At 38.4% G+C, this 26,819-nt stretch overlaps 1 protein-coding gene across 1 annotated transcript; it reads right to left on the reverse strand.

Annotated features, from left to right (window-relative positions):
* Positions 1-2,311: 2,311 nt before the first annotated feature.
* LOC117386157 (interferon-induced very large GTPase 1-like) lies at positions 2,312-11,683 on the reverse strand. Its single transcript, XM_033983474.2, has 7 exons — positions 11,602-11,683; positions 10,843-10,912; positions 10,455-10,515; positions 9,961-10,209; positions 9,618-9,878; positions 8,603-8,863; positions 2,312-7,756 (listed from the first exon to the last, which is right to left on the reverse strand). Exons 2-7 carry the CDS (start codon positions 10,897-10,899, stop codon positions 3,081-3,083), a joined length of 5,565 nt encoding a protein of 1,854 aa, XP_033839365.1. The 5' UTR covers positions 10,900-10,912; positions 11,602-11,683; the 3' UTR covers positions 2,312-3,080.
* Between the last annotated feature and the right edge of the window lie 15,136 nt (positions 11,684-26,819).

Genomic DNA, 26,819 nt, shown 5'->3' on the forward strand with positions numbered 1-26,819 from the left:
TTTGAAGCATCCAGGCACTCACACAACGCAAAGTGGGTCGGTTGAAAAAAAATGCCGTCGCGTTACATGGAGTTACATGGAATAAAGGAATGTGCAGTTATTGCTAGACAATAAGAGACGTTATTATCATTAAAAATTATTACTGCAATAAGAATAATGTAAGAATGTTCGTTTCTATTGTAAGCATCAAAGACCAAGAGACTGAAACGTAAAGTCAGAAGAGTTTAATGAGTTGCACACAGGTAATGTGAACAATGAAGCAACAGACTCTGAGGAAAGGACAGAACAGAGTCCTGAGACGTGCACAAAATCTTCATGAGTACCTTATAATAATCAGATGAAAAGAACTGGCACGGCATAAAAGGGAAACAGTGCCCTCTACTGTTATTAAAGTGGTGTAGCCACTGGCCAAAATACCGAACCATTAAACTGCAATATCCCACTTTATGTACCACTAATCAGTGGTCTCTGGTTTATAGACTATGAATGTCAAAATGATATTGTTACCTCTGTCTCTGTTATTACGTTTTTACAAGGTATATTTTGTTAAAGTTATGAAGTAGCTACAATTGACGGAAAAATCACCTTGAAACTTATATTTGCCTATTGATATTCAATCTAAACAGAAAGAAACAGCTGCGACGACGACATCTTGACTTTTTTTCTATTAAATAATAAATCATTAAAAATAACGTACGTAATGTACGTATCGTATGCTCAAAGACAGAGGTGGAAGTGCGGTTCGTAGTGTGGGCCTGTCCCACTTCAGCAAGATGGAGACTACACTGAGGAGGGCAGATTCTCGACCGGAACCTTGAAACTACACTTTTGAAGAGTACTTCGTAAGGACCCTTGAATGGTGCATTTGGCGAATTGAGACACAGCCTTAAGAGCACATGGGAAGCACTTCTCTTCTGTTGCATTATTGAACAGAATCAAGTAAAGTTGTTGCCGGTGCTGCCCCCTGTGTTGGAGGATTGACTTGGCACAGCGCATGCGCAAGAAGGGCACAATGAATAAATTATTAATTGGGTCAATGTAACTATTGTGAACTACTGTTGATTTACACGAGCCACATTGGATTTACCTAAAAAATATAAATACAAACACAAGTTTAAATCTGTATCAATAAAATTGTACAGACCAATTAGATTTTGTTAAATTAAACCAGTGGTTCTCAAATAGTGGGGCGCGCCCCGGTGAGATGCCAGGGGGGCGCGTATGACCCCGCGTATGACACTGTAGTACTGTACGCAGCGCGCGCACAGCAATGAGCAGGAGAGAGCGAACAGATCGTGACACAGGGCAGTGAACAATAAACGCTTTTGCTAAAGAGACACTATGGAAAACATTTTAACAGGGATGAAAAGAAAGGCGGATGTAGACGGAGGTAAAGTCACCCGAAAAATAAGACGAGGAAGTCTGATGAAGCGTATTTAGCACTTGGCTTCACCGTGACTCCGGTGGGACACGAGGACAGACCGGTGTCTGCTGTGGCAGCGGACAGTATGAAGCCAAATAAGTTAAGGCGCCACCTCATTACACCTCAGTCACGCTGATAAGACGCTGGAGTTTTTTCAACGTAAACGTGTCAAATATTAACAACAATTACCCCGCTTTGTAAATGTCACTTAAAGCAGCAAGCACTGAGCATCATATAAGGTGGCGTACCAAATTGTTAAATTACTTGTTTTAATTTGATATTTATTTAATTTGAATGTATTATTTTGATATTTATTTAATTTTAATTTAGTCATTTGATGTTTATTTAATTTTATTTTTTATTTGATATTTAATTAAATATCAAATTTAATTTGAGGGGGGGGGGGGGGATGACATTTTTTCTTCTGTATAGGGGGGGCATGATAGAAAATAATTGAGAAGCACTGAATTAAACCAATGGGAAAAAAAAAAACGCATTGAATGAACAACAGCAATGTTTCACTTTTTTCAGTGTAGCCTTATAGTTAAATCCTCCAGGATCAGAAACAAAACTTAGCTAACAGCCTATAAACATTAAATTAATGTTATTCACTCAAACATGAACCCTGAAGGGCAATTGATTGGGGGCCCCTCCAGGTAGGGGTTGTAGGGGTAGGATTGTAGAGTAATAAGCTGTATTATTGCTTCTTATGTTCCCTTTTGTATTTGTTAATATCAAAATTTAATTGAGCTATCTAATTATTTTGCCAGTCTAGTGTCTGCACTCTACAACAAAACAAAAAATCCTGTCTGATGGGATCTCTTAAATAAAATCTACCAATCCTATAGTGTAACCCCACAACTGATATACACATTGACACAATCTCAATTCACAATACCTACATTTATTTAATTTTTCTTACAGAATAGTTCAGCCCTGAAACTTGCAACAGCCTTAAAGAAACTTACAATAGACTAGTAGACAAATCCACAACAGCTGAAGAATGCAACAAAATGTAAACATAAGCTGCATAATTAAGCCCTTATATACAATTTTGAAAGTTAAGAGCTTTATAGCAGGCATTCTCAACTGGTGGATCAGGATCCAAAAGTGGGTTGCCGGATAATTATCAGTTACTGGAGGGTGTTTGTAAAAAAGAGACAGTTTGAATAATAGTTTTGGCAGTTTTTGATAGCCTTATGATCAAAGCTTGAATGCTAATTGTCATAGCATGGAGGTGGCCTTCAAAGCAACACCAATTGAGATTGACAGATTTTTAAATAAGGGTTTAAGTAAATTAGATTTACATAAACAACTTATTTTTTTTACTGTGCCGAAAATCAGGTAAAAGTGAACATATAGCAGACAAGTATAGTATTTGTACTGTCAAACAAAACTAAATTGACAAAATACTAAGAAACATTATTTTTTTTATATTTAATTAAAATTTGGTGATTATGGCGAATGGAAATAGCTTTATGTAAATCTAATGACAATACACAATACATATAGAAAAGCTAGTTGCTGTCAATTATATAGAGGTAATCATAATTATATAACTACAATGCTAATGCTTTCAAAATATATGGACTATAAAATTACAATTGGAATGGTAGATTTTACATGGTTTGGGCATGCAGAAAGATGTAAATGCAGCTCAGTCAATGTAAAATGATGTTTTAAGACTCTCGATAGCTTGCTTTTGTCCAATACATTTCCATGATTTTGGAATATCTGCAGGTTTTGCATCGTATGCTTGGGCAAAATCTTTATTGAATTTTGTCATAACATATTTCCAGTAATCTGAAGCCTCAAGACTGACATCTGGGGATATTTTCCAGTCAGGGAAAATCTCAGTGTATTTCTTGTAAGGATGGTATTCAGAATTAGTGGCAAAGCAGCGAAACACAGCCTCACTTTGAACAAGAGTTGAGCATATGTCACTGTCGAGTTTTTTTGAATCAATATATCTAAAACTTCCCAGACCCTGTGACTGGTGGAGTGAGGTCCAGTGTTCCTTGTGACCTTTGCCCCCAGCTTCACATGGTGCTTTACAGAATGGGCACTGTTGGCCACATCCAATCATCCTTTCAGACAGCTCATGATGAGGCTTTAAATGGAGACGGTTGAGTTTAGTATCAAACTTTGTGTTGTTAAACTTGTTCTGAAGAGACTGTATCATTTCATTCACACACTTTGTGAGCCAGTAAACAAACTGTTCCTGCTCTGCATTGTTCAAGATCATAAAAGCACCAAGTGCATCTTGGGAGATGGCTAGTTTATCAATTAGATCTTTGCAAAAATCATCAATAAATTCCTTTAAACTACCTTTTACTTTTGTGGCCTTTTTTATAGCACTGGTAATGTTTCCCAGGCATGAATGAAGATGTTTATTTTCAAGTTCTAATATTTTACACTGGTCTGTAAAGTGCACCATGATTTGCTTAAATATCCACTCCTTAATAAACTCCTCATAATTGCAAATGTAGTTTTGATATCTATGAAAGTGTTCATTTTTTATTAAATCCAGTAACACATAATACTGAAAAACTGTCCGTGTGCTGAACTGATGGCATGTGAGCATTTCACCAACAATATCTGGACCCAAAGAGCGACTCACAAACTTTTCCACTGCAGGTCTCAGACAAAGGTCTGTGAATTCACTTGCCTTTTTTTGGCATTGGTCTTTTTCATTAAAAACATCCTTGAAATCTGCACAGAACTTTTGTTTGTTTTTATTGAGACATGTGTACGGATCATTTTTATGCAGGAAATTATCATGCATTTTCTGAAACCTTCTGGCTGCATCTCCACATATGTGCTGTTTCAGAGAGACCTCAAACTCTATGTCAATTGTAAGATGTTGATTACACTGCAACTTCTCGTCAATAATTCTAAGGATCTCATGGATGTAGGTGTCGTGGTAGTCAGTTTCTCTTTCCAGTTTCTCTGAAATAAACTGCTGGCAAGCTGCAATAGTACTGTCGGCCATTTGTTGTGCAGCCATTATGCCATCTTTACTATTCAACCATTTGGAAACTTTATTCAAAATTTTTCCATACAGGCTCTCAGGTTTTTGTTTGACAACAAAATTTTCCTTACCACAGTCCTGTAGTTTCTTTTGGTTGATTAATTCACTAGCATGGCTTCCTTTAATTGACACGTTTGTCCTCAGGTCATGAGCCACTTGGTCAAATACATCTTTACCTTTTATATAAGAAACTGATTTCTTAAGATTTGTCACGGTCGTCTCCCACATCCTGTTGAATTCTTCATCTAGTTCTTGATCTGTCATTGTACGATTCTCCTCTCTACACTTGTCAATCAATGCACACACTCTTTCCTCTAAGTCTTTTGTGTGGTTTTCCTTTATTTTGTCCACCTTCTCCATTGCTTGTTTGATTTCTGCTGTTGCTGTGAGCTGATTCATGACAGAGCTCTCTATTTCTCTTCGAAGAATTTTTGCACTATTAAAAAATTCCTCCCTGTATCTTTCCACAAGATAAACATGTCCTTCTGTTTGTTTGAAATAATCTGTGAGGTTATGAAGGAGAGTTGTTTCCCATTTACACAATTCAGTTTGAGCCTCGCTTTTGAGACAAGCGAGGACTTCACCAGTGTCAGATTTCTCAGCCACGATACCAATATTACTAATTTGTGTCTCAGCATTTGTAACCCAAGAGTACATGGCTTTCCTAAACTCCCATTCCCATTTGTTGTATTCTGTGCATAGTTTCATGTACGCATCAGCCACAAGGCTGTTTCTGAAACTGAAGATGAAGTTTTCATGTTTCACTGCATTCCACAGACTTGTGATCCACTCACGGAACTGTAGGACATCATTGACAGATGATTCACATTTTTCCAAAATGTGCATGACATTTTTCTTGAGTTCATAGACAGCTTCACTGTATCCTGCGTTGACTGGGGCCATTGGGGGGTTTCCGTTCCACAATCCGGGAATATACCAGTTTCCAGTGTCAGGATTGTAGTCCATCACATCAGTGAAGCTCTTGTTCTCCTCTTTTTTCTCCATTTTGGCTGCTGCCTGAGTCATCTCATTTAACTGCTGCAAGAGCAGTTTTCGGTCCCTCAGGTTCTTGTCATGAGCTGAAACATCTGACACATTTTGATGGACAAACTGACATTTGGGTTTTTTGCCCACTTCTTTCATTCGGAGAAAAGCATGCACAACTATCTGCAGGATGTCTTTCATTTCTGTAGAATTTTCCATAGCGATGTTTATAATGGTGATGTCACTCAATCCAACCACAAGGGTTGCTAACTCGTTGTCATGCTCGTGGCTATCGTCCAGTTGAGCGAGCTCTGGAGACTTGAGGCCCTCAGTGTCAATGATCACCAAGAAGTCACACTTGAGACTTGCTTTCATATCTTCACTGATTCTGATGAGTAACATAAAGGCTCCTCTAGTGCACCGGCCACTGCTCACAGCAAACTGCACTCCAAACATGGTGTTAAGGAGAGTGGACTTCCCTGTGCTCTGAACTCCTAGAACTGTGACCACCAAAATCTTGTTGTTAGGAGACACCAGGTCATGGAGCTGGCCCAGAACATCACTCACCCATCTGAGAGGAATGTTGGAGGCATCTCCATCCACCAGCTCCAGAGGAAAGCCGTCAAGCAGCAGCTGTGCACAGAGTCTGGGGAGATGCTGTAACTGTTGGCGAGAAGGTTCATTTTCTGGAAGAGACACTGACGACTCATAGATTTGACCCATTTCACGGAAGAAGTGTTCAGTTCCCAGTGAACTATTGGAGAGTTGCTTATCAATGTCTTTTATTTCATTGCTGTTAGATGCCTTTGACTTCTCCTTATACAGCTCTCTGAGCCATGACAACTTTTCACGAGAAATGTTGTCGAGATTTATTCTGAGCCACTTCAGGAAATAGCACCTCTCTTCAGGGCTGGATATGCCACTTAGGAAGCAGGTCATGCTTTCTGACATGCCATGCAAGTTCTGTTTGTTACGGAGATTTTTTATTTGTTCATTCAGATCATATTTGTACTCTTCTATGTTTTCAGAACCAGCTTTTCGAAGCCTGCATCCTTCCTTCTCCAAGGAAGTGACTTCTTTCCAGATTTGACCTTGCATGGGCAACTGGGTTTCCTTGAACTCCAGAATATCATGTATTTCTGCAGTGATTGCATCTGCATTTTGTTTTGCGTTCTGACACTCTAGGTTGTCTTCATCAACACATACTCCCAATTCATGTGCTACGTTTGCCATCTGCTCTATCTGCATCTTCATTTTTGAGTTTGCAATTGTCCCTCTCATTGTTTTCTGTAGTTTAGCAACAAAGTCAGCATCATTTATTTGTTTTGTCTTCAAAATGATGTTGCTGTTGGTCAAGCCTAATTCTGTTGCAACTTCATGTAAATCATTCATACGGATTTTGTGACCTTGATGGTTACCTACAAGAAATACATCCTTCTTGCCTTTTAATGACACCAATTGCTTGCATACACAATTTAGAGTGTCAAAAAACACAAAAACAGCTGAAGATGTCTCACACAAAAAGGAGAACTGTGTTTCAAAAGACGCAATGTCACCATGGAGGTTAGCTACTGCCACTGGCTCATCAAAAATGTCAATGTTCTTGTTGCCACAAGGAAGGTACCATGTAATTTCAGCAAGTCCATTGGAGATCAGTCTTGGGCAGTCACCACACTGCATGTTATGGTGCACAAAAGTGTCATGATATTGTTGAGAATTACTCAGGAGCTTATTGAGAATCTCAGATTTGGACAAAGAGCACTCACCAAGTCTCACAAAGGAGATCATTGGAATTTCAGAGTGAACGATGCGTTCTTCTCTGAAGCCCTTAGACTTAGAGAGGGATTTAGGCCTGTACTTTTTCACAATGTCTCTTAAGGCCCAGAGCATCAGTGTGCATTGGTTTGAGTCACAGTTTGGAAGCAGCAGAGGAACAGCAAACTGACACATTGACATTTTGAGTGAGAGCTCCTGCTGCACAAAGCCATCAGAGCACAGAAACAAAGCTGTTATTATGTCAAGAGGGTTCATGGTACACACTGAGGTTAAGCTTGTCACTAAATTTTGCAGATCTAAGATAGAATTATCTGAACTTTCATCACAGTTTGTATCACTCACTGGTGTGCATTTTACACTCCGAGCTGTTACATTTACCGTCATCAGTTTCTTGAGAAAATACCAAGCAACATCTTTGTTTGACATCACATTATTTTCAGTCATGGTCTTCTCATCAATTTGCAGCATCTTGTTAAGGCAAAGCTTCTCACTGTAATGCTTCTCCAGACCCAAGTCCTCAAGTATAGACCCCACATGTGTTTCTGTGAAAATAAAATATACTGATCAAAACCTTTTCTTTCACAAGACCTTTGATTGATTTTTATAACACTTGAGAGGAGCAAAGTGAATAAACTTAAGTATTCCATGATGACAATATTGGGTTGAAAATCATATAATGTGACGTTGTTTGAGTTTGTTCATTGAAGTACAAAGATTCACAGTGGTTAACATAAAATGGAAAATGAGGAACTCAATGCTTTTAATAAACATAATTAAAGTGTCTGTACCTGATTTACCATGTATTTGAGCAAAATTTGTCTTGCACCATCATTTTCACTTTCATATAGTAAAAGTAGCCCATGAGGTCAAAATAGGTTTATGGTGCATGGAATTATCAAGTATTTTATTGTTTGAGTATCAGGAAATGCATTGTTAACATGCTAGTTGTTGTTGCCTTTAATATTTTTTTCTGAATAAATTGTGCTCCAACTTTAAAGATTTTAAAGCAGGCCATGCAAACTGGTGTGCACTGGTGTGATTTTTTATTTTTATTTATTTTTTTATTATTGACTAAACATAATCAAACTATTTTACACTTTGTTGGTCAACTCTAATAATAAGATGGTATCAAAATGTAAACCTGCAACATAAAACTGGGAGGGGGAAATGTTTTAACCTACTTTTTAATACTTCTGATTGTTTTGAAAATTGTTTAAAATTTAAGTTTATCAGCCTCTTACTTCAGAAATCAGACTTTGAAAGAAACAGTTAACATCTAGACTATATAACAGACATAAACAGAATAGATCTTATTTAACCAAAGTTCAGACATTGTCCAAACAGAGGTTCCAAATAATTTCTAGAAAACAAATAGGCTGTAAACGTACTTGTTTCCACAGATATCACTGCAGGCTCACTCTTGTGCCCATTCTGAAGTTGTGCGCACACAGAGAAGAGGTACTGCTGTCCTGGCATCAGGGCATCGATGGTCACACTGATTTCTTTAGTTTGGAGTTCTTGTACCACTTGTTCTTCACTGCAACAGGTCACAGTGTAGTTCTGCACTTCACCCACAGGGGGCTCCCAGGACAGAGTTACACAGTCTGTTCTGATGTCACTCACTGTGCACTGTGCTGGAGGGTCAGGTTCTATCAAGAATGAAAGGAAAGACACTCAATACTTGAGTTTTATGTTGCATCTGTTCCCGATTTTTTTTTTTTTTCATGTATTTGACCAAAGTTTCTCTTGCCCCAGCACAGATATTTGTAAAAGCAGCTTTTGAGGTCAAAATAAGTCAGCTGTGTCCTGTATGGATCTAATTATAAAGTGTTCCCGAAAATCAAAAAGTGCTCACCACGAGCATGCTAGTTGATGTTAGATTTACCATGATGGAATCAGGATGCCTGAAATACCTAAGGTGAGTGAGAAATGACTTTGGATAACTACATACCATTTAAAATAAACTGAGTCTGTTTGCCACATTTTAATCTTTTCATGAAACAAAGTAGCATTCACACCTGCTCTATAGATAAATGATGAAAATATTATTATATATTTACTTGACATATATATATATATATATATATATATATATATATATATATATATATATATATATATATATATATATATATGAGTTTTGATAATTTGTTTGTTTTTTACAAGAAAAACAAAGTAATTATTTTTTCCTTTTTTGTTGGAGAAAGGATTTTCAAAATAAAATGATCACCACATACACCATGACAGCATTCCGAACTTGGCGCACACATTTCCTGAACTGCCACATGTTAATCATAGTACAAAAATGTTCAGACATTGAATTCATAGGATTAACATCAAGACAGAAACAAACCCTATTAAAAACACAGAAATGTTCTGGGCTGAAAAGGGCGTATAACATACTTGTTTCAGCAGAGGTCACTGCAGGCTCACTCTTGTGCCCATTCTGGAGCTGTGTACACACAGAGAAGAGGTACTGCTGTCCTGGCATCAGGGCACAGATGGTGACATTGGTTTCTTCAGTTTGGAGTTCTTGTATCACCTCTTCTCCACTGCAACAAGTCACAGAGTAGTTCTGCAGTTTGCCTGCAGGAGGCTCCCAGGACAGAGTCACACAGTCCGTTCTGATGTCACTCACTGATAACAGTGGAGGAGGTAGGGTTGCTGGGGAGAGGTATCAAAAGCCAATTAATAATAACTGTTAACAGTTATAACAATAAAATATTGTTTTGTTTTTCATACTGACCTGTGACCACGCGCACACATGTCTTTGGGCTCTGGATCCTCCTGGTGACAGTGAACATATACTCTGTCCCAGGACACAGTCCTGTGATGTCCACAGAGGGGGAGTCTGTTTGCACCACAGAGCCCCTCTGCTCATCAGCGTAGTAATCAATCACCAGTTCAAATGTCTGAGGAGATGAATGGGGTTCCACAGCCAAGGAAACCACATCAGGACGAACACAGAGCACTGATACCTTTGGTGGAGGGATGTCTGCCAATTAGAAGACATCATCAGACATCATCAAATAATATCAATTATTATTTCATAATAGTGTAAGCTCAATTTTGAAATCACAAAAGTGACTAAGTGGATGTCAGGTTTGTAACTAGGCTGCTGCTTGTGCTTTATGTCCATGTCCTTTATGTGGGTTGAAAAATTGCAATGGGGAAACAAAAATGTAAATAAAATGTCCCGTTAATCAGTTGATAAATAAGTTTCCACCAAAATGCACTTGCCATCAGTGTCTGCATTCACACAGTCCTGCTCTTCACATGTCTCAACAGCTTCATAGAACTCCTGTCAATTAAATGAGTACAACAGTTATGTAGCTTACTTGAACAAACATGCATTTCTTTGTCCGATGCAGAATAAAAGTGCTCAAAAGTAAAATTTTATTCACACAAGGATTAAATAATGATACTATTTAGAAAAACAAAGATATAAAGTTCTGAGTATGTTAATATCAGTGGTGTAGTGCAGTGTATGCATTGTGAATGAAAATGGTGCATGTGCTATGTGAGTGTAGTGTGTAAAACAAAAGACAAACTCAAATGTGCGATAAGGAAGTGGGCACGAGGCAGTCGGCAGCAGCAAAGCAGGCCCGTAAAAGTTTAAAGTGTGTACCTCCTCCACCACACCCTCTTCTGCCGTGTGAGTCTGGGCATGCTCGCTCTCTGCCATTTTGTGAACTGACCTGTGCAACATGTTTAATGATTAAACCCACAGCTTTCAGTGCAACAAAGGAATTACAGATGGAATGTAGCAAAGAAAAAATAAGCTAAACAAAAAGAAAGAATAGCCTTTGCTTTGATCACTCCTTTGCACTTTTGCTATTTCTTAACCCAGACAAGGCACATCTGTTCACATGAATTCATTATGAAGAAGAGAGAAGACCAAGGGTTATTTAACTTTTTTTAAAACTTTTTTTTAACTTTTTTCTTTTTTTCTTTTTGTCCTTTTGTCTTTTTTTCCCTCTATACAATTCCATCATATATTTTATCTCATCCTTATCTATATAAAATATAGACAGTAGTAAAGATAGCAGTGGATATGCTTGGCTTAAATTCACAATTCAAAGATATTGTTATATTTGAAGCAAAACATCATCACTATTACTGAAAAAATGAATTAATAATATTTGCTTGGAGAGGCTTTAATGTAATAAGCCCTGACATATTCAATCCATCTAAATATACTCTACCAGTTATATTGGGAGAAGGAAATAAAAATAAAGCTACTCAAAACAAAAATGATATTAAAGTATCTTTTAGCAGTTTTAACACTTATTGATATCAGCCACAATGCTAAAATGAGTATATAAACTAAATTACATGATTTCTCAATCAGTAACAATAACAACAGATGATAAACATGTAACCTTACCTTTTGTAAATTAATCACTGCATTTCTTAAGTCTTTAGCTGAACCGAGGCTGCTGTCTTAAGCACCTCTTGAAGGGCAAATAGCACTGTAACATGACTAGGTCCTTTTCATTCAGACACTTTTACTTTTGTTTTCAGAGAACAGAATCTCAGTTTACACAGAAAGGAAACTTCACCACTGATGCAAATCTTTCAGCTCATCACCTGGACCAATTGTATTTATATGACCAACATCAGACTGAAAACATGTAGAATGTCTCTCCTACTATAGCCAAAACAGTAGACAAACAAGTAAGAGTGGTGTGGAGACATTTTTCCTGGCTTCTGGTGGATTTGACTGTGTTACAGTTGGCTGCAGTGGGCTTACATTTACATTATAAAATGCAGAGGTGGGTAGGGCAAAAGCCAAAAGTTGTACTGAAGTAATAGTACACTTCAAAATAATATTGGCTACTCAAGTAGAAGTACAAAGTAGTACTTCAACCAAAACTTTTACTCAAGTAAGACTAAATGTATAAAATGAGAACACTATTACAATTTAATTTTAAAAAGGGTTACTCAAGTAAATGAAACCTACTACAGTAACTGAGTTCCATCCACCTCTAAAAAAAAATGACACTGTCACTATGTTATAACCACAGTCATAATGTTACATTTTTTTTTGTTTTGTTTTTGTTTTTTTGTGTAGCACGCAGTCAAAAATGTCTTTATCTTCTTATTTCTTTCATACTTGCTCACGGCCACATGCATCAGCCTACAGAGCAAAAATTTTAACCAACAGTGCAAAATCCAACCCTGAAAAGAGCAGAGTAATGAGCTCATAACCAAAGGTGACTATAGCGCACCCTATAATACAAAAGGTCCAAAATTATCCTATTGTCACAAAAACTGGGGGATAAATTGTATTCCCCATAACAAAAAAAAAAAAAAAAAAAAAAAAAAGAAACAAACTTAATATTTTTTATCATTTGGACTGTGGAGTCCACTATTTCTTTCATATTGGAGTTTTCAAATCTATAGACAGGGAAATAAATACTTTATGCAAAACTGAACTGAAAACTGACACAAAATCTTTAGGTCATTCCAAAAAAAACAACAAAAAAACAAAAACAAAATCGCTACACCATAGCTGTATTATTCAAGAGGTTGCTGGTTCAAAGTCATGGACACCACCAGGATAAACCAACTGGTAAACTGCACTATAGAAATGGGTCAGATAGTGGCCTGGGTAGTGGCTGAGTGGGGAGAACCCAATGCAGGGGCGGTCGCAAGTCCCTGCTGATCGCATGGGAGTGTTAACATTATTCTTCATTTGTTTTCACAAGAAATTATTACATTTTTGACCCACTGAACATCAAGGATGAGAGTATGAGAGTTTATACCCGGGAATGATCGATGATAAAAAATGTAATAAAATGGTCCTTCCAATAATGCCTGACCTGACCCGACGCAACAGCACCACCTAGAAGTGAATGCCTATTGGAGTGGGGACTGTCAGCAGTGAAATGTGAAAAGTTTTATAGTAAATTTGTGCTTTATAAAGTTTCAGAAACATATTTTAAATGAAATTATAGGTCTTGCAAGCAAGCTTTCAAACTTTTAATATATTTTTTTTTTCTAAAAGTCAGTGAGAAAAAATAATGGAAAATTTACTTCCGGAACTGTGGGCTGTGGTCACTGTTGAGCTCCATTGAGTACATCAAGTACAGTCAGTCATGACTCATTCACAGGCAATTCAGTCATCCAGCAAACGTGACAGTGTTTTTTTCAAAGTTACTAATTTGAAGCGGAAACATTCACAGAAGCCTAGCTTATTGGCTGATTGCAAAAGAAAAAGTCAACAATCAAAAGCAGACTATGACTCACCACTATGCTGTGTTCTTGTAGCTCAGATATATATCCTTTATGTCTTATATTAAACGTCCCTCTTCACTGTTTTATCCTGGCATGTCCATTAGAGTAAGAACTAAGTAATAGGCTATTTTGAGTATTCTCACAGTCTTTTCCAACACAATCATCTTCTTGTGTCCTTGATGCATTGCCCAAGACTTTAAATAAACTTAAGCTCAGTAACTTTCATTCTAACTTGTAAAACAACCATTCAAATGTACCTCAGCTGCCTCAGCACACCTCAGGGGAAGGGGTCCTTGCACCGGTGTAAACACATAGCTGCCCACACCTCTGCCCGACTCAAAAACAGATGGAGGCAGCTGCAGATATTTACGACTATAGATAAACAAATGTAATCGTTTGAGAGGAATATTTAGGCTGCTGTAAACACATAAGGCCTGCTTCCTGTAAAACTTTACATATTATATTATTTTCAGTATAAATGGATTTTATTTTATTTTTTAAATTTGGTCTATTTATTTGACTGCGATGATGCATGTTAATGAACAGACGTGATTCAACATGAATGTAAACATACCAGATTATAGCCAAAGGCTAATTTCCATCTGTTGTACCAGGGGCTGGGGTCACAAAAGGGTCAAGTTAAAAATTCCACACTACATTCACTGCACAGTTCCCATAGTTTCACACTCCACACAATTGCACATTCCATTCATTGCTCATTCAATTCATTGCTCATTCCAGTCATTACACAGTCTCCATTATTTCAGTCAGTTTGGCCACACATTCTACCCCCATACATGCACATATGCCTCTATGGAACAGTTAAAATCACATTGCTATAGATAAGTGCATGTTTGGTTTGACCATAACCAGTATTTCATCTGAGCTTTAAAAGAACTGTATGTGGGACATTCTCTCAGGGTTACCGGGAGACTATTCCACAGGTTCCCCCCTTAGTCAGATAATACATTCTGACCAAAGTTGGTCCATCTGTGAGGGATCAGCAGGTCAGCTCTAGTGGTAACTAAATTGTCTTTATATTTAAGGTACTCCTTTAAAGGTGGAAGTGCGCGTGAGTGTAGGACCTTATAAATTAGACAAGCTCTTTTAAGGTTGACCGTGTTGTTAAAGTCCAATAGGCTAGGCTTTTTCAGAACGTGACAGTGATGATGGGAAATGGGTTTTTTATCAAGTATTTTTAGGCCTCTTTCATAGAGGTTTTCAGTGGCTTGTGTTGTGGGGCAGGCAAGAGACCAAGTAGTTAAACAATAGTCTATGTGGGAGATGATCATAGAGTAGAAGTAAGTTTTAGCAAATTATTCCAGATGTGTTGAAAATTCTGATTATTGAATTTAATTACCTGGGACACTTTTTTTTACGTGACATTTAAAGGACAATGTTGGGTGTATGATTCCAAGGTAGGATGAGCTCTTGGGGGCCTTCCGGTGGCCTCGGAGCCCTAAGCAGCTGCTTAGTCTGCTTATAGACTGGGCCCTTCCAGCATGGGGCCCAGGCTGTCAGAGAGGATGTTTGATTTTAGAGCTAAAAGTCAATAATACTTGCCTAGGATCCAGAATACTCTTCTTCAGTACTGTCTGATCACCGGTGAATCCCCCCACTTTCAAATGGACATGATTGACAGGTGAATTAGCCAATTAGGGACATGCATAGTCCGCCATATCAGAAAAAAATAAAGGAAAAAAGTATCACAGGTGGTTGAAAAACATTGTGGATTTCTGCAGAATCAATTAGCGAAAACTTTGTTAATGTGAGGTACATTTTATTTAATGTATAAATCATAGGTGAACAATGAGCTCCTTCGTTTCACAGGAAAAGAAAAAGCAGATGTGATTGCACGATCACATAGCAATGAAGGACGTGGGGCCCAGACTGACATCAATCTGTGTAAAAACTATCGAGAGAGATATCATTCTGGATTTGCCAGGAAACAAGAATGCACGTATTCATTATTCCAAAGAAAAAAAAATTAACTTTGCCTGGAATATTTCACGGTATGGCCACCAGCCAACAGATACGACTAGTGCACCAGTTTGACTTAAGCCCTCTGCTGTGGTGGTGGGGTAAGTCTTGCGATAACATCAGAAACATTAGAAGAGCGAGTTCGTTATACCTAAATAGAATTGATGATAAATAATCTAACACTGTAGCAAAACTAAACAAGACTTAAGTTCCTCCTCTATGTGTGGAAGTTCTGCTAATGGCCACTAATCATTTCCCCTGGTACTTACAAAATGAAGGTCTCTGTGTATTCCAGCTATAGAAGCAGCTTCATTGTGACAAGGTCTGACACTGACATATCATGTAACGCAGCACAAATAACTGAAGGGTATGACAAATAATAAAGCTTCTGAGTTGCATTACAAATACATATATCTAAATTATTGAATGCATATTGATTGAATGAAGCTTCTTAGGTGCATCACATCTACTTATATACCTTTTGACACTGAAATCATAGAAGTTTTGAATATTGTCATGTAACCACTATGTGTACACCGAATTCATGTATCCTTTGAATGTTGCACTCTTTTTAAGGTCATCTAATGGGCACCATGTTCATGCTAAAGTTTGAACAATATGTACTAACACCGAAACTATTCACTCAGTATAATATTCCAATATTAAAGGAGGCATTGTAAGATGTGAGTTATGGGGGGCAGCCAGTTCTTTGTAGAAACTCCTTTCACAGAGATAAGGCAGCCGGACGAGACCCAAGGCCGAAAAACAAACCGGTGCTGCCCGGAGAAGTGAACGAGGCTGGAAGGAGGAACCAAGACGTCAACCTACTCATCACAATATTTGCATATTCATGTTACATGTTACATTTTATCCTTTGGGGCCAGGGAAAAGCAGACAGACCGCCTGCTGCACAAACGAGGGATAGATCATTTTGACCCCGGGTACTGTATTAGATTGTAACTGTCAGGGGAATAAACTTTTGAGATTTGAACTAATCGAATCCAGTCGTCATTTTGATAAGAACACGCCTAACATAACAAATAGACATGAGAATTAGGTTTGTTTGTTTTGTAAAGTATTTTCTAGCAGTGCAGCACTACTCCAAACTGGAATGCATGGGGGATCACCAGGACGCTATGGAGACAATCACAAACATTGGGAGATCCTATAAAAGCTGTCAACATGCACATCTCAGGGCTCTCCACCTATACTTTCCGGAGAGTCCGTTGCTTTATTGTTCACTTTACCTGTGTAGAGCTCATTAAACCTTCTGACTTTATGTTTCAGTCTCTTTGTCCTTTTTGATGCTTGCACCAGAAACGAACAATTCTTATAGTTTCCATATACAGTTTGACAGCTAGCCTTATGCAGTTCCATTTAATTTTATTTATTTATCTGTACTTATACAGGGAGGCCCAATGAGAGCACTTAAGATTCTCTTTTCATGGCTGGCCTGTTCAAAATACAACACAAACAAAAACAAACAAAGCCAATAAGTGTATAAGTCCATATAAAATATTGAAAACAAGTACAGGTGTGTGTATAAAACTTGGTACTAGATTATTAAATTGTGATCAGGGCATGAAAGTATCCAGTTGTGCTTTCACTTACAATTCACACTGTGGAAGAAAAGAACCTTTGAGGTATCCTAGCAACAAGCCCAGAATCCCCCGTTTTCTTGTGAGCGTACAGCTACTACCATTTACTGTTATGACCACAGCTACGACCAGACACAGCTCCAGCTTCACTTGAGCTGGTGCACACAGTACTAACTCCATTCACAATGTCGGACATAGCTAAACCCAGCATAAGAATAGCTGGTGCACTCTGCTCCATGTGATGCCACTACACCAAGTTCCATGTCTGATCTGTGGAGAGGCAACACTAATCACAGTGACAGCCCCTCATATGTATAAGGACAGAGGAAAACAGACATTTGAATACAGGAGAATCTAATAGAATGTAAATGATGAGGGGAAACTTTCACATTATGCTCAAAAGTTTTTTACTTGATTATAGAGAAATAAGTAGTTTACCTGTCCTATGCACTTTAACTTAATTTATACATAAACTCAATGAGATACACCAGCTACCACACAAAACAACAACAACAACATAAAAATCCCATGATACAAAATTAATACAAATCCATAACAACACATGCACACATGCATTCTAGAATATTACTTACATACCATAACTGGGGTAATACAAGTTCCCTCTGCCTCTCCTCCTCTTCTCTGTCTCCACTTTTCCTCTCTACTAACCAACCCTAACGCTTTATCACTCTTTCTTTTAGCTTTGAAAAGCTCTGAGCTCAATGTAGAAAACTTTTCACACCAAGTACCACAAAGAATAGGGCTCTTTGCAGCCCTTACAAAATGTCCAGAATGCTGCAGCTTGTCTGCTGACCACGCACAGAGCACATCACGCCTGTGCTGTGCAACCTGCACTGCCTTCTATTTCATATTGCAATTCCTATTCAAATGTCTGCACTCTATGGGTCCTCTTAGTTACTGCAGCCCTATACACCACCAAGAGCCCTGAGATCAGCTGACCAGAGCTGACCTCAGTGCTCAGAAGTTGTATTTAAATGTGCCAAATAAATACATTTTAACGGAATAGATTAACCCAGTTAGGACAAAAATGTGGATTAAAATGACACAAAAATTTTGCAAATATCTGTGTACCACTACCAGTGTAAGAACCTCTGCCCTGCAGTAGTGCACTAATACAATCTATCAATACTGTACTGAGTGGGAAAGGCCTTTCAATAATTAAATGATGCAGGGGTGATTAAATTAGGCGAGTGAAATCTTGCATTAGTTAGTAACAGCATACGGCTAATCCTTCCCCTTTCTTACCTCCTTTATGCCGGGCCAAACATTCAGGTCTCAGTCCGTGTTTGGGCAGTGCTCATCTGATGAAAAGCAACACCTAAACTCGTTGACCCAAGTCCATGGCCCAATGCAGATTAATCAATGGTAAATGGTCACATTTTTATATAGCGCTTTTCCACCTTTAAGGCACTAAAAGCGCTTTACAGCAAGGAACCACTCGCCCATTCGCTCATACATTCATACACCAGTGTGCGCAGACACTGGTGTATGAATGTATGTGTGTCCAACCTGTTGTCCACTGATCCAACCATTGGATCAGTGAACAAACACTTTACCAACTGAGCTACAGTCAATTTAGTTTATAGGCCTGGTTTTGTCCTGGCCTTTTACAGTATAAGAGAGAATAAATCTTCATCTGTGAGGCCAAACATGTTGCTCAAAACATTGGCGCATGTAAGCCCACCAGGGTTACATACACACGCTGCTAACTTGGCTGCGAGGAATCCGACGGTGGCAGACAAAATCACACCGCAGACGTACATGAATTTGGCGACCCCACAGCATGTACCTGATGACGAGACAAGCACATTTTCTTCTTCTAATTTTGAACCAACTGGCAACTCAATATTCTCAAGTGCATCAAAGAAAAGATCATCTTCTGAACTGTCCAAAATGGGTTGTGATGTAGTGACCATACCAGGTACAACTTCAACAGCATCATAGAAAAGGAGTCCATCATCCAGATTCTCTTCCCTATCTGAGGTTGAAACTGTGGCTAGTAGGTGCTCTCTCTCCAAATCTAGATTAAAACTATACTCGGTTTCATCTGTATTTGCAAATGGGAGTTCTGCTGCAAGGTTTCTACGTATGTCTTCCTCATGCTTTTCACCCAGCTCTTGGTTTGTTTGCCTACATTCATTTAGTGTGTGGTTTAGCTCTTTAATCAGGTTCTCCAAATCAATGATATGTTTGTTATTCATCTCAATTAGCTTGTCTTTTTCTAATAAGGAGTGTTGTGCCTCCTCAATTTGTGATGTCAGCTCATTAATTGTCTGGGTGTTTTTCTCCAACATAGAATGTTCCTTGAATCTACAGTCATCAATCACAACCATATGCTCAGCCACCTCTGCTGAAAGACTACTATTTTTGTGATTCAAGATTTCCATCTCAGAGTTTTGTTTCTGAATGGTCTCCTGATTTTTCAAAATAGTTTCTTGTGCATTTTCTAATTGATCTTGAAATCCTTGTACTTCTGATTTTAGTTGATCCATTTCCTTATTGAGTTCCTGTTTCTGATTTTGAAGTTTAAAAATGGCAACTTGCTTCTCATCTAGTTTGACAGTGAGCTCACTGTTCTCCTCTGACCTTTGTTCTAGTTGATGCTGGAGCTCCTTGATTGTCTCTGAGCTGTCCTCCTGTTGTCCACAAAGCTTTTCAATTTTCTGCTCTAACTCTGCTATTTTTATTTGCTGTTGGTCAATGAGGGCCTCTTTTTCCCTGACAATATTTTGCTTCTTGGCTACTTCCTGCTGGACTGCCTTCAACTCAGAAGATATGTCATCAATATCCTTTCTGCTCTGCTCAGCCAGAGACTTTTCTTTGTCCTGAAGTTCAGCATTCACAGCTTTAAGACCAAGCACTTCTTCTTTCAGTACCTCCTGCTCTGTCTCAAGACCTGACAGTTGGACTTTAAGTTTGCTCAGCTTTTCCTTTATTTCACAATTTTCCATAATTTTCTGCTCAATCTCAGACACGCACTCTTCTGCAAACTTTTTCAGTTCTTCCAATTCTTCATTTAAAGACTCATTTTTCTGAGTGAGGGTGGACATATTCTCTACTTTTTCAGCCATTGCTTTATGTTCAGATTCTACATCTGCAACTTGTTTGGATAGTCTTCGAATTTCCTCATTTTGCTCCTCTACTATAGAATTTAGTGACTGTAGCTCGCTGACTTGTGCTTCTCGAGTTTCTAAGGTTGCCTCTGTTATTTCCAGCTTTGCTCTCAACTTGCAAATCTCAGTTTCAGATGCCTCAGATGCCTCTTCCATAATTCTGCAAGTTTCTAAGCCTTTTTTTTCTAATTGAGCTATTTCGGACTGCAACTCTTCTATGGTTCTTGTAGACTCTCTGAGTAAGTCCTTCAGATTAACATTCTGTTTCCTAAATGTTTCTTTTTCAGAGGCAAAAAACATATTCTGTTCTTCTACTATAGCATTCACTGATTTTAGTTGAGTTATCAAAGCCTCTTGTTCGCCAATCCTCTCATGGTAAAGTCGTTCCTTTTCTGTATACTGCCTGATAATTTCACTCATCTGGTCTACTTCAGCTTGTTTTGATTCAAGCTCAGTTGCCAGATGGGTTTGGGCCCTATTAAACTCTTCAGTTTGTGCCTGCAATTGTACAATGGTCTCATTCTGCCTGAAATACTTCTCTGACAGTTCTCTGGAGTTCTCTAACTCTGATTTTGTAATCTCCAATTGTTGCTGTAAATCGTGAAGATGTGCCGACCACATTGTCTCTCTTTCGCTCCAGTTTTGTTCCCGTGCCTGCGACACCATGTTTTCTTTTTCCAGTGTTTCAATTTTTGAGACCAAACTGTCCATTTCCTCTTGTTTGCTCTGAAGCTGAATGTCATTGGCCTTTATGGTCTCCTCAAGTTCATGTATTCTCTCCTGAAGCTCATTGGTCCTATGTAGTCTGGAGGTTTGGAGTACATGCGACGCGCCATCTCTGTCACTGTGGTTTTGTCTGCAACGCGCTGCCAGTGATGCATTTTGAAATTTCAGCACATTAATCTGAGAAATATAAGTCTCTTTGTTTTTTTCTAATTGGTTTTTCAAGCTTTCAGCATCATCTATGTGAGCTAACATGTCCTGTTTAACCTCCTTTTTGTAATTTTCAGTTTTCAAAGTGGCATTCTCTAATGTTAACCACTCAATGTGTTCTGAAAGATTTTTTTGAGTAGCAGTCATAGCACATAAATTTGAATGGATCTCTGCTACTTCATTAAGGGCGTTATCGACGGCTCCTTCTATTAAATTCAGAACGCTGCTTTTAACCTCACACGGGCAACCGAGGCTATCTGAACTGTCAGAGGAGTCACAACATGAACAATCCAAATCTATTCTACTACTTTTAGTTGCCATGATTACGTTGTTTAAAATATAGCTAAATAACTACTTTTAGATATGTTACTGTGATATTAAAGTCGCTTGCCAAAAACGGTTAAATGTATCTGTTTAACTTGACTTCCACGCTCTGTCACTCTACTATATTGTGTGGTGACCCTTACAAACTCGGTCAAGAACCAACAAAGCCTTTGTGCCAAAACCTTTGTGACATCACAAAGCAAAGTGGCTTTATGACATCATCACACAGGTACGATCATGTGACCTCAAATGTCACATGATCATAACTGCTACAATTCCGATGACATCACACAATTCCATGTTCCTGTAGAGTTAAACAGGTTGTGTTCATGTGACATCACAACATTCTAGAATTCCTATAGTTTAGAACTGGAGAGCAAGTCTGAATTCTATGGTAGAATTTGCTGTTTATCTCTTAGGTTACATGGATAATATCTCTCTAAGTACTAGGCCTATCCACATGAAACAAAAACTGGTGCAATATATATTGTCTTCTCTGTCAGTATAAATAAACTAAAGTAGAATAAATCATTTTCACCCTATAGTTTTTATGAATTGTTTGCATCATACAATGAGACTAAAACGTCATAGTAGCGGCAAACGTGACCAAAATTAGACCAGATAATTATGATTTTATACAGAGTTATGTGTGTTGCATCCAGTTTGACATGTTGCCATTCCACATCTACTGCAGATGTCAGCTTGAGGTAAGGCCAAGGGGAACTAAAAGAATATTGTAGCAAAAATGTCAAAATATGAAAGTGGAGGTATAATACTTCTATGGAGTATTCATTGCTAATACATAACATATTTTGACACTCTGTTGTCTCTGTTGTTTTTCAATGAGGGAACAATGTTATAATGTTCCAAAAAGTCACTTTTGTATAATACTCCCTCTTTTTGAAGGGAACTATAGTTTTACTTACTGAATTACTGGAAATGAATGAATGAAATGAAATGATTGTATTAATATACATTGTATTTTATTGCCATCTATACCATTTATGACATCAACCTGTCCAGGAACTGACGGCGGATATTAACTCTTTGTGGTTAGGTCAGTGTTTTTTTTATGTGGATTGTCCCTTATAAATAAACAAAAACTAAGTAGACCATTGTGTTTATTTTCCACAGACTGCCGTGCTTCTTTAGTAATGGACCAAGTCTGATCTAGTAATGTCTGATCTGTGGAGAGGCAACACTAATCACAGTGACAGCCCCTCATATGTATAAGGACAGAGGAAAACAGACATTTGAATACAGGAGAATCTAATAGAATGTAAATGATGAGGGGAAACTTTCACATTATGCTCAAAAGTTTTTTACTTGATTATAGAGAAATAAGTAGTTTACCTGTCCTATGCATTTTAACTTAATTTATACATAAACTCAATGAGATACACCAGCTACCACATAAAACAACAACAACAACAACAACAACATAATAATCCCATGATACAAAATTAATACAAATCCATAACAACACATGCACACATGCATTCTAGAATATTACTTACATACCATAGCTGGGGTAATACAAGTTCCCTCTGCCTCTCCTCCTCTTCTCTGTCTCCACTTTTCCTCTCTACTAACCAACCCTAACGCTTTGTCACTCTTTCTTTTAGCTTTGAAAAGCTCTGAGCTCAATGTAGAAAACTTTTCACACCAAGTACCACAAAGAATAGGGCTCTTTGCAGCCCTTACACAATGTCCAGAATGCTGCAGCTCGTCTGCTGACAAAGCACAGAGCACATCACGCCTGTGCTGTGCAACCTGCACTGCCTTCTATTTCATATTCAAATTCCTATTCAAATGTCTGCACTCTATGGGTCCTCTTAGTTACTGCAGCCCTATACACCACCAAGAGCCCTGAGATCAGCTGACCAGAGCTGACCTCAGTGCTCAGAAGTTGTATTTAAATGTGCCAAATAAATACATTTTTAACGGAATAGATTAACCCAGTTAGGACAAAAATGTGGATTAAAATGACACAAAAATTTTGCAAATATCTGTGTACCACTACCAGTGTAAGAACCTCTGCCCTGCAGTAGTGCACTAATACAATCTATCAATACTGTACTGAGTGGGAAAGGCCTTTCAATAATTAAATGATGCAGGGGTGATTAAATTAGGCGAGTGAAATCTTGCATTAGTTAGTAACAGCATACGGCTAATCCTTCCCCTTTCTTACCTCCTTTATGCCGGGCCAAACATTCAGGTCTCAGTCCGTGTTTGGGCAGTGCTCATCTGATGAAAAGCAACACCTAAACTCGTTGACCCAAGTCCATGGCCCAATGCAGATTAATCAATGGTAAATGGTCACATTTTTATATAGCGCTTTTCCACCTTTAAGGCACTAAAAGCGCTTTACAACAAGGAACCACTCGCCCATTCGCTCATACATTCATACACCAGTGTGCGCAGACACTGGTGTATGAATGTATGTGTGTCCAACCTGTTGTCCACTGATCCAACCTTTGGATCAGTGAACAAACACTTTACCAACTGAGCTACAGTCAATCTGAGGAACAAATTTAGTTTATAGGCCTGGTTTTGTCCTGGCCTTTTACAGTATAAGAGAGAATAAATCTTCATCTGTGAGGCCAAACATGTTGCTCAAAACATTGGCGCATGTAAGCCCACCAGGGTTACATACACACGCTGCTAACTTGGCTGCGAGGAATCCGACGGTGGCAGACAAAATCACACCGCAGACGTACATGAATTTGGCGACCCCACAGCATGTACCTGATGACGAGACAAGCACATTTTCTTCTTCTAATTTTGAACCAACTGGCAACTCAATATTCTCAAGTGCATCAAAGAAAAGATCATCTTCTGAACTGTCCAAAATGGGTTGTGATGTAGTGACCATACCAGGTACAACTTCAACAGCATCATAGAAAAGGAGTCCATCATCCAGATTCTCTTCCCTATCTGAGGTTGAAACTGTGGCTAGCAGGTGCTCTCTCTCCAAATCTAGATTAAAACTATACTCGGTTTCATCTGTATTTGCAAATGGGAGTTCTGCTGCAAGGTTTCTACGTATGTCTTCCTCATGCTTTTCACCCAGTTGTTGCACAAGCTCTTGGTTTGTTTGCCTACATTCATTTAGTGTGTGGTTTAGCTCTTTAATCAGGTTCTCCAAATCAATGATATGTTTGTTATTCATCTCAATTAGCTTGTCTTTTTCTAATAAGGAGTGTTGTGCCTCCTCAATTTGTGATGTCAGCTCATTAATTGTCTGGGTGTTTTTCTCCAACATAGAATGTTCCTTGAATCTACAGTCATCAATCACAACCATATGCTCAGCCACCTCTGCTGAAAGACTACTATTTTTGTGATTCAAGATTTCCATCTCAGAGTTTTGTTTCTGAATGGTCTCCTGATTTTTCAGAATAGTTTCTTGTGCATTTTCTAATTGATCTTGAAATCCTTGTACTTCTGATTTTAGTTGATCCATTTCCTTATTGAGTTCCTGTTTCTGATTTTGAAGTTTAAAAATGGCAACTTGCTTCTCATCTAGTTTGACAGTGAGCTCACTGTTCTCCTCTGACCTTTGTTCTAGTTGATGCTGGAGCTCCTTGATTGTCTCTGAGCTGTCCTCCTGTTGTCCACAAAGCTTTTCAATTTTCTGCTCTAACTCTGCTATTTTTATTTGCTGTTGGTCAATGAGGGCCTCTTTTTCCCTGACAATATTTTGCTTCTTGGCTACTTCCTGCTGGACTGCCTTCAACTCAGAAGATATGTCATCAATATCCTTTCTGCTCTGCTCAGCCAGAGACTTTTCTTTGTCCTGAAGTTCAGCATTCACAGCTTTAAGACCAAGCACTTCTTCTTTCAGTACCTCCTGCTCTGTCTCAAGACCTGACAGTTGGACTTTAAGTTTGCTCAGCTTTTCCTTTATTTCACAATTTTCCATAATTTTCTGCTCAATCTCAGACACGCACTCTTCTGCAAACTTTTTCAGTTCTTCCAATTCTTCATTTAAAGACTCATTTTTCTGAGTGAGGGTGGACATATTCTCTACTTTTTCAGCCATTGCTTTATGTTCAGATTCTACATCTGCAACTTGTTTGGATAGTCTTCGAATTTCCTCATTTTGCTCCTCTACTATAGAATTTAGTGACTGTAGCTCGCTGACTTGTGCTTCTCGAGTTTCTAAGGTTGCCTCTGTTATTTCCAGCTTTGCTCTCAACTTGCAAATCTCAGTTTCAGATGCCTCAGATGCCTCTTCCATAATTCTGCAAGTTTCTAAGCCTTTTTTTTCTAATTGAGCTATTTCGGACTGCAACTCTTCTATGGTTCTTGTAGACTCTCTGAGTAAGTCCTTCAGATTAACATTCTGTTTCCTAAATGTTTCTTTTTCAGAGGCAAAAAACATATTCTGTTCTTCTACTATAGCATTCACTGATTTTAGTTGAGTTATCAAAGCCTCTTGTTCGCCAATCCTCTCATGGTAAAGTCGTTCCTTTTCTGTATACTGCCTGATAATTTCACTCATCTGGTCTACTTCAGCTTGTTTTGATTCAAGCTCAGTTGCCAGATGGGTTTGGGCCCTATTAAACTCTTCAGTTTGTGCCTGCAATTGTACAATGGTCTCATTCTGCCTGAAATACTTCTCTGACAGTTCTCTGGAGTTCTCTAACTCTGATTTTGTAATCTCCAATTGTTGCTGTAAATCGTGAAGATGTGCCGACCACATTGTCTCTCTTTCGCTCCAGTTTTGTTCCCGTGCCTGCGACACCATGTTTTCTTTTTCCAGTGTTTCAATTTTTGAGACCAAACTGTCCATTTCCTCTTGTTTGCTCTGAAGCTGAATGTCATTGGCCTTTATGGTCTCCTCAAGTTCATGTATTCTCTCCTGAAGCTCATTGGTCCTATGTAGTCTGGAGGTTTGGAGTACATGCGAAGCGCCATCTCTGTCACTGTGGTTTTGTCTGCAACGCGCTGCCAGTGATGCATTTTGAAATTTCAGCACATTAATCTGAGAAATATAAGTCTCTTTGTTTTTTTCTAATTGGTTTTTCAAGCTTTCAGCATCATCTATGTGAGCTAACATGTCCTGTTTAACCTCCTTTTTGTAATTTTCAGTTTTCAAAGTGGCATTCTCTAATGTTAACCACTCAATGTGTTCTGAAAGATTTTTTTGAGTAGCAGTCATAGCACATAAATTTGAATGGATCTCTGCTACTTCATTAAGGGCGTTATCGACGGCTCCTTCTATTAAATTCAGAACGCTGCTTTTAACCTCACACGGGCAACCTGAGGCTATCTGAACTGTCAGAGGAGTCACAACATGAACAATCCAAATCTATTCTACTACTTTTAGTTGCCATGATTACGTTGTTTAAAATATAGCTAAATAACTACTTTTAGATATGTTACTGTGATAT

The sequence above is a fragment of the Periophthalmus magnuspinnatus genome, chromosome 18 (assembly GCF_009829125.3).
Source record: "Periophthalmus magnuspinnatus isolate fPerMag1 chromosome 18, fPerMag1.2.pri, whole genome shotgun sequence".
NCBI classification, from domain to species: Eukaryota; Metazoa; Chordata; class Actinopteri; order Gobiiformes; family Gobiidae; genus Periophthalmus; species Periophthalmus magnuspinnatus.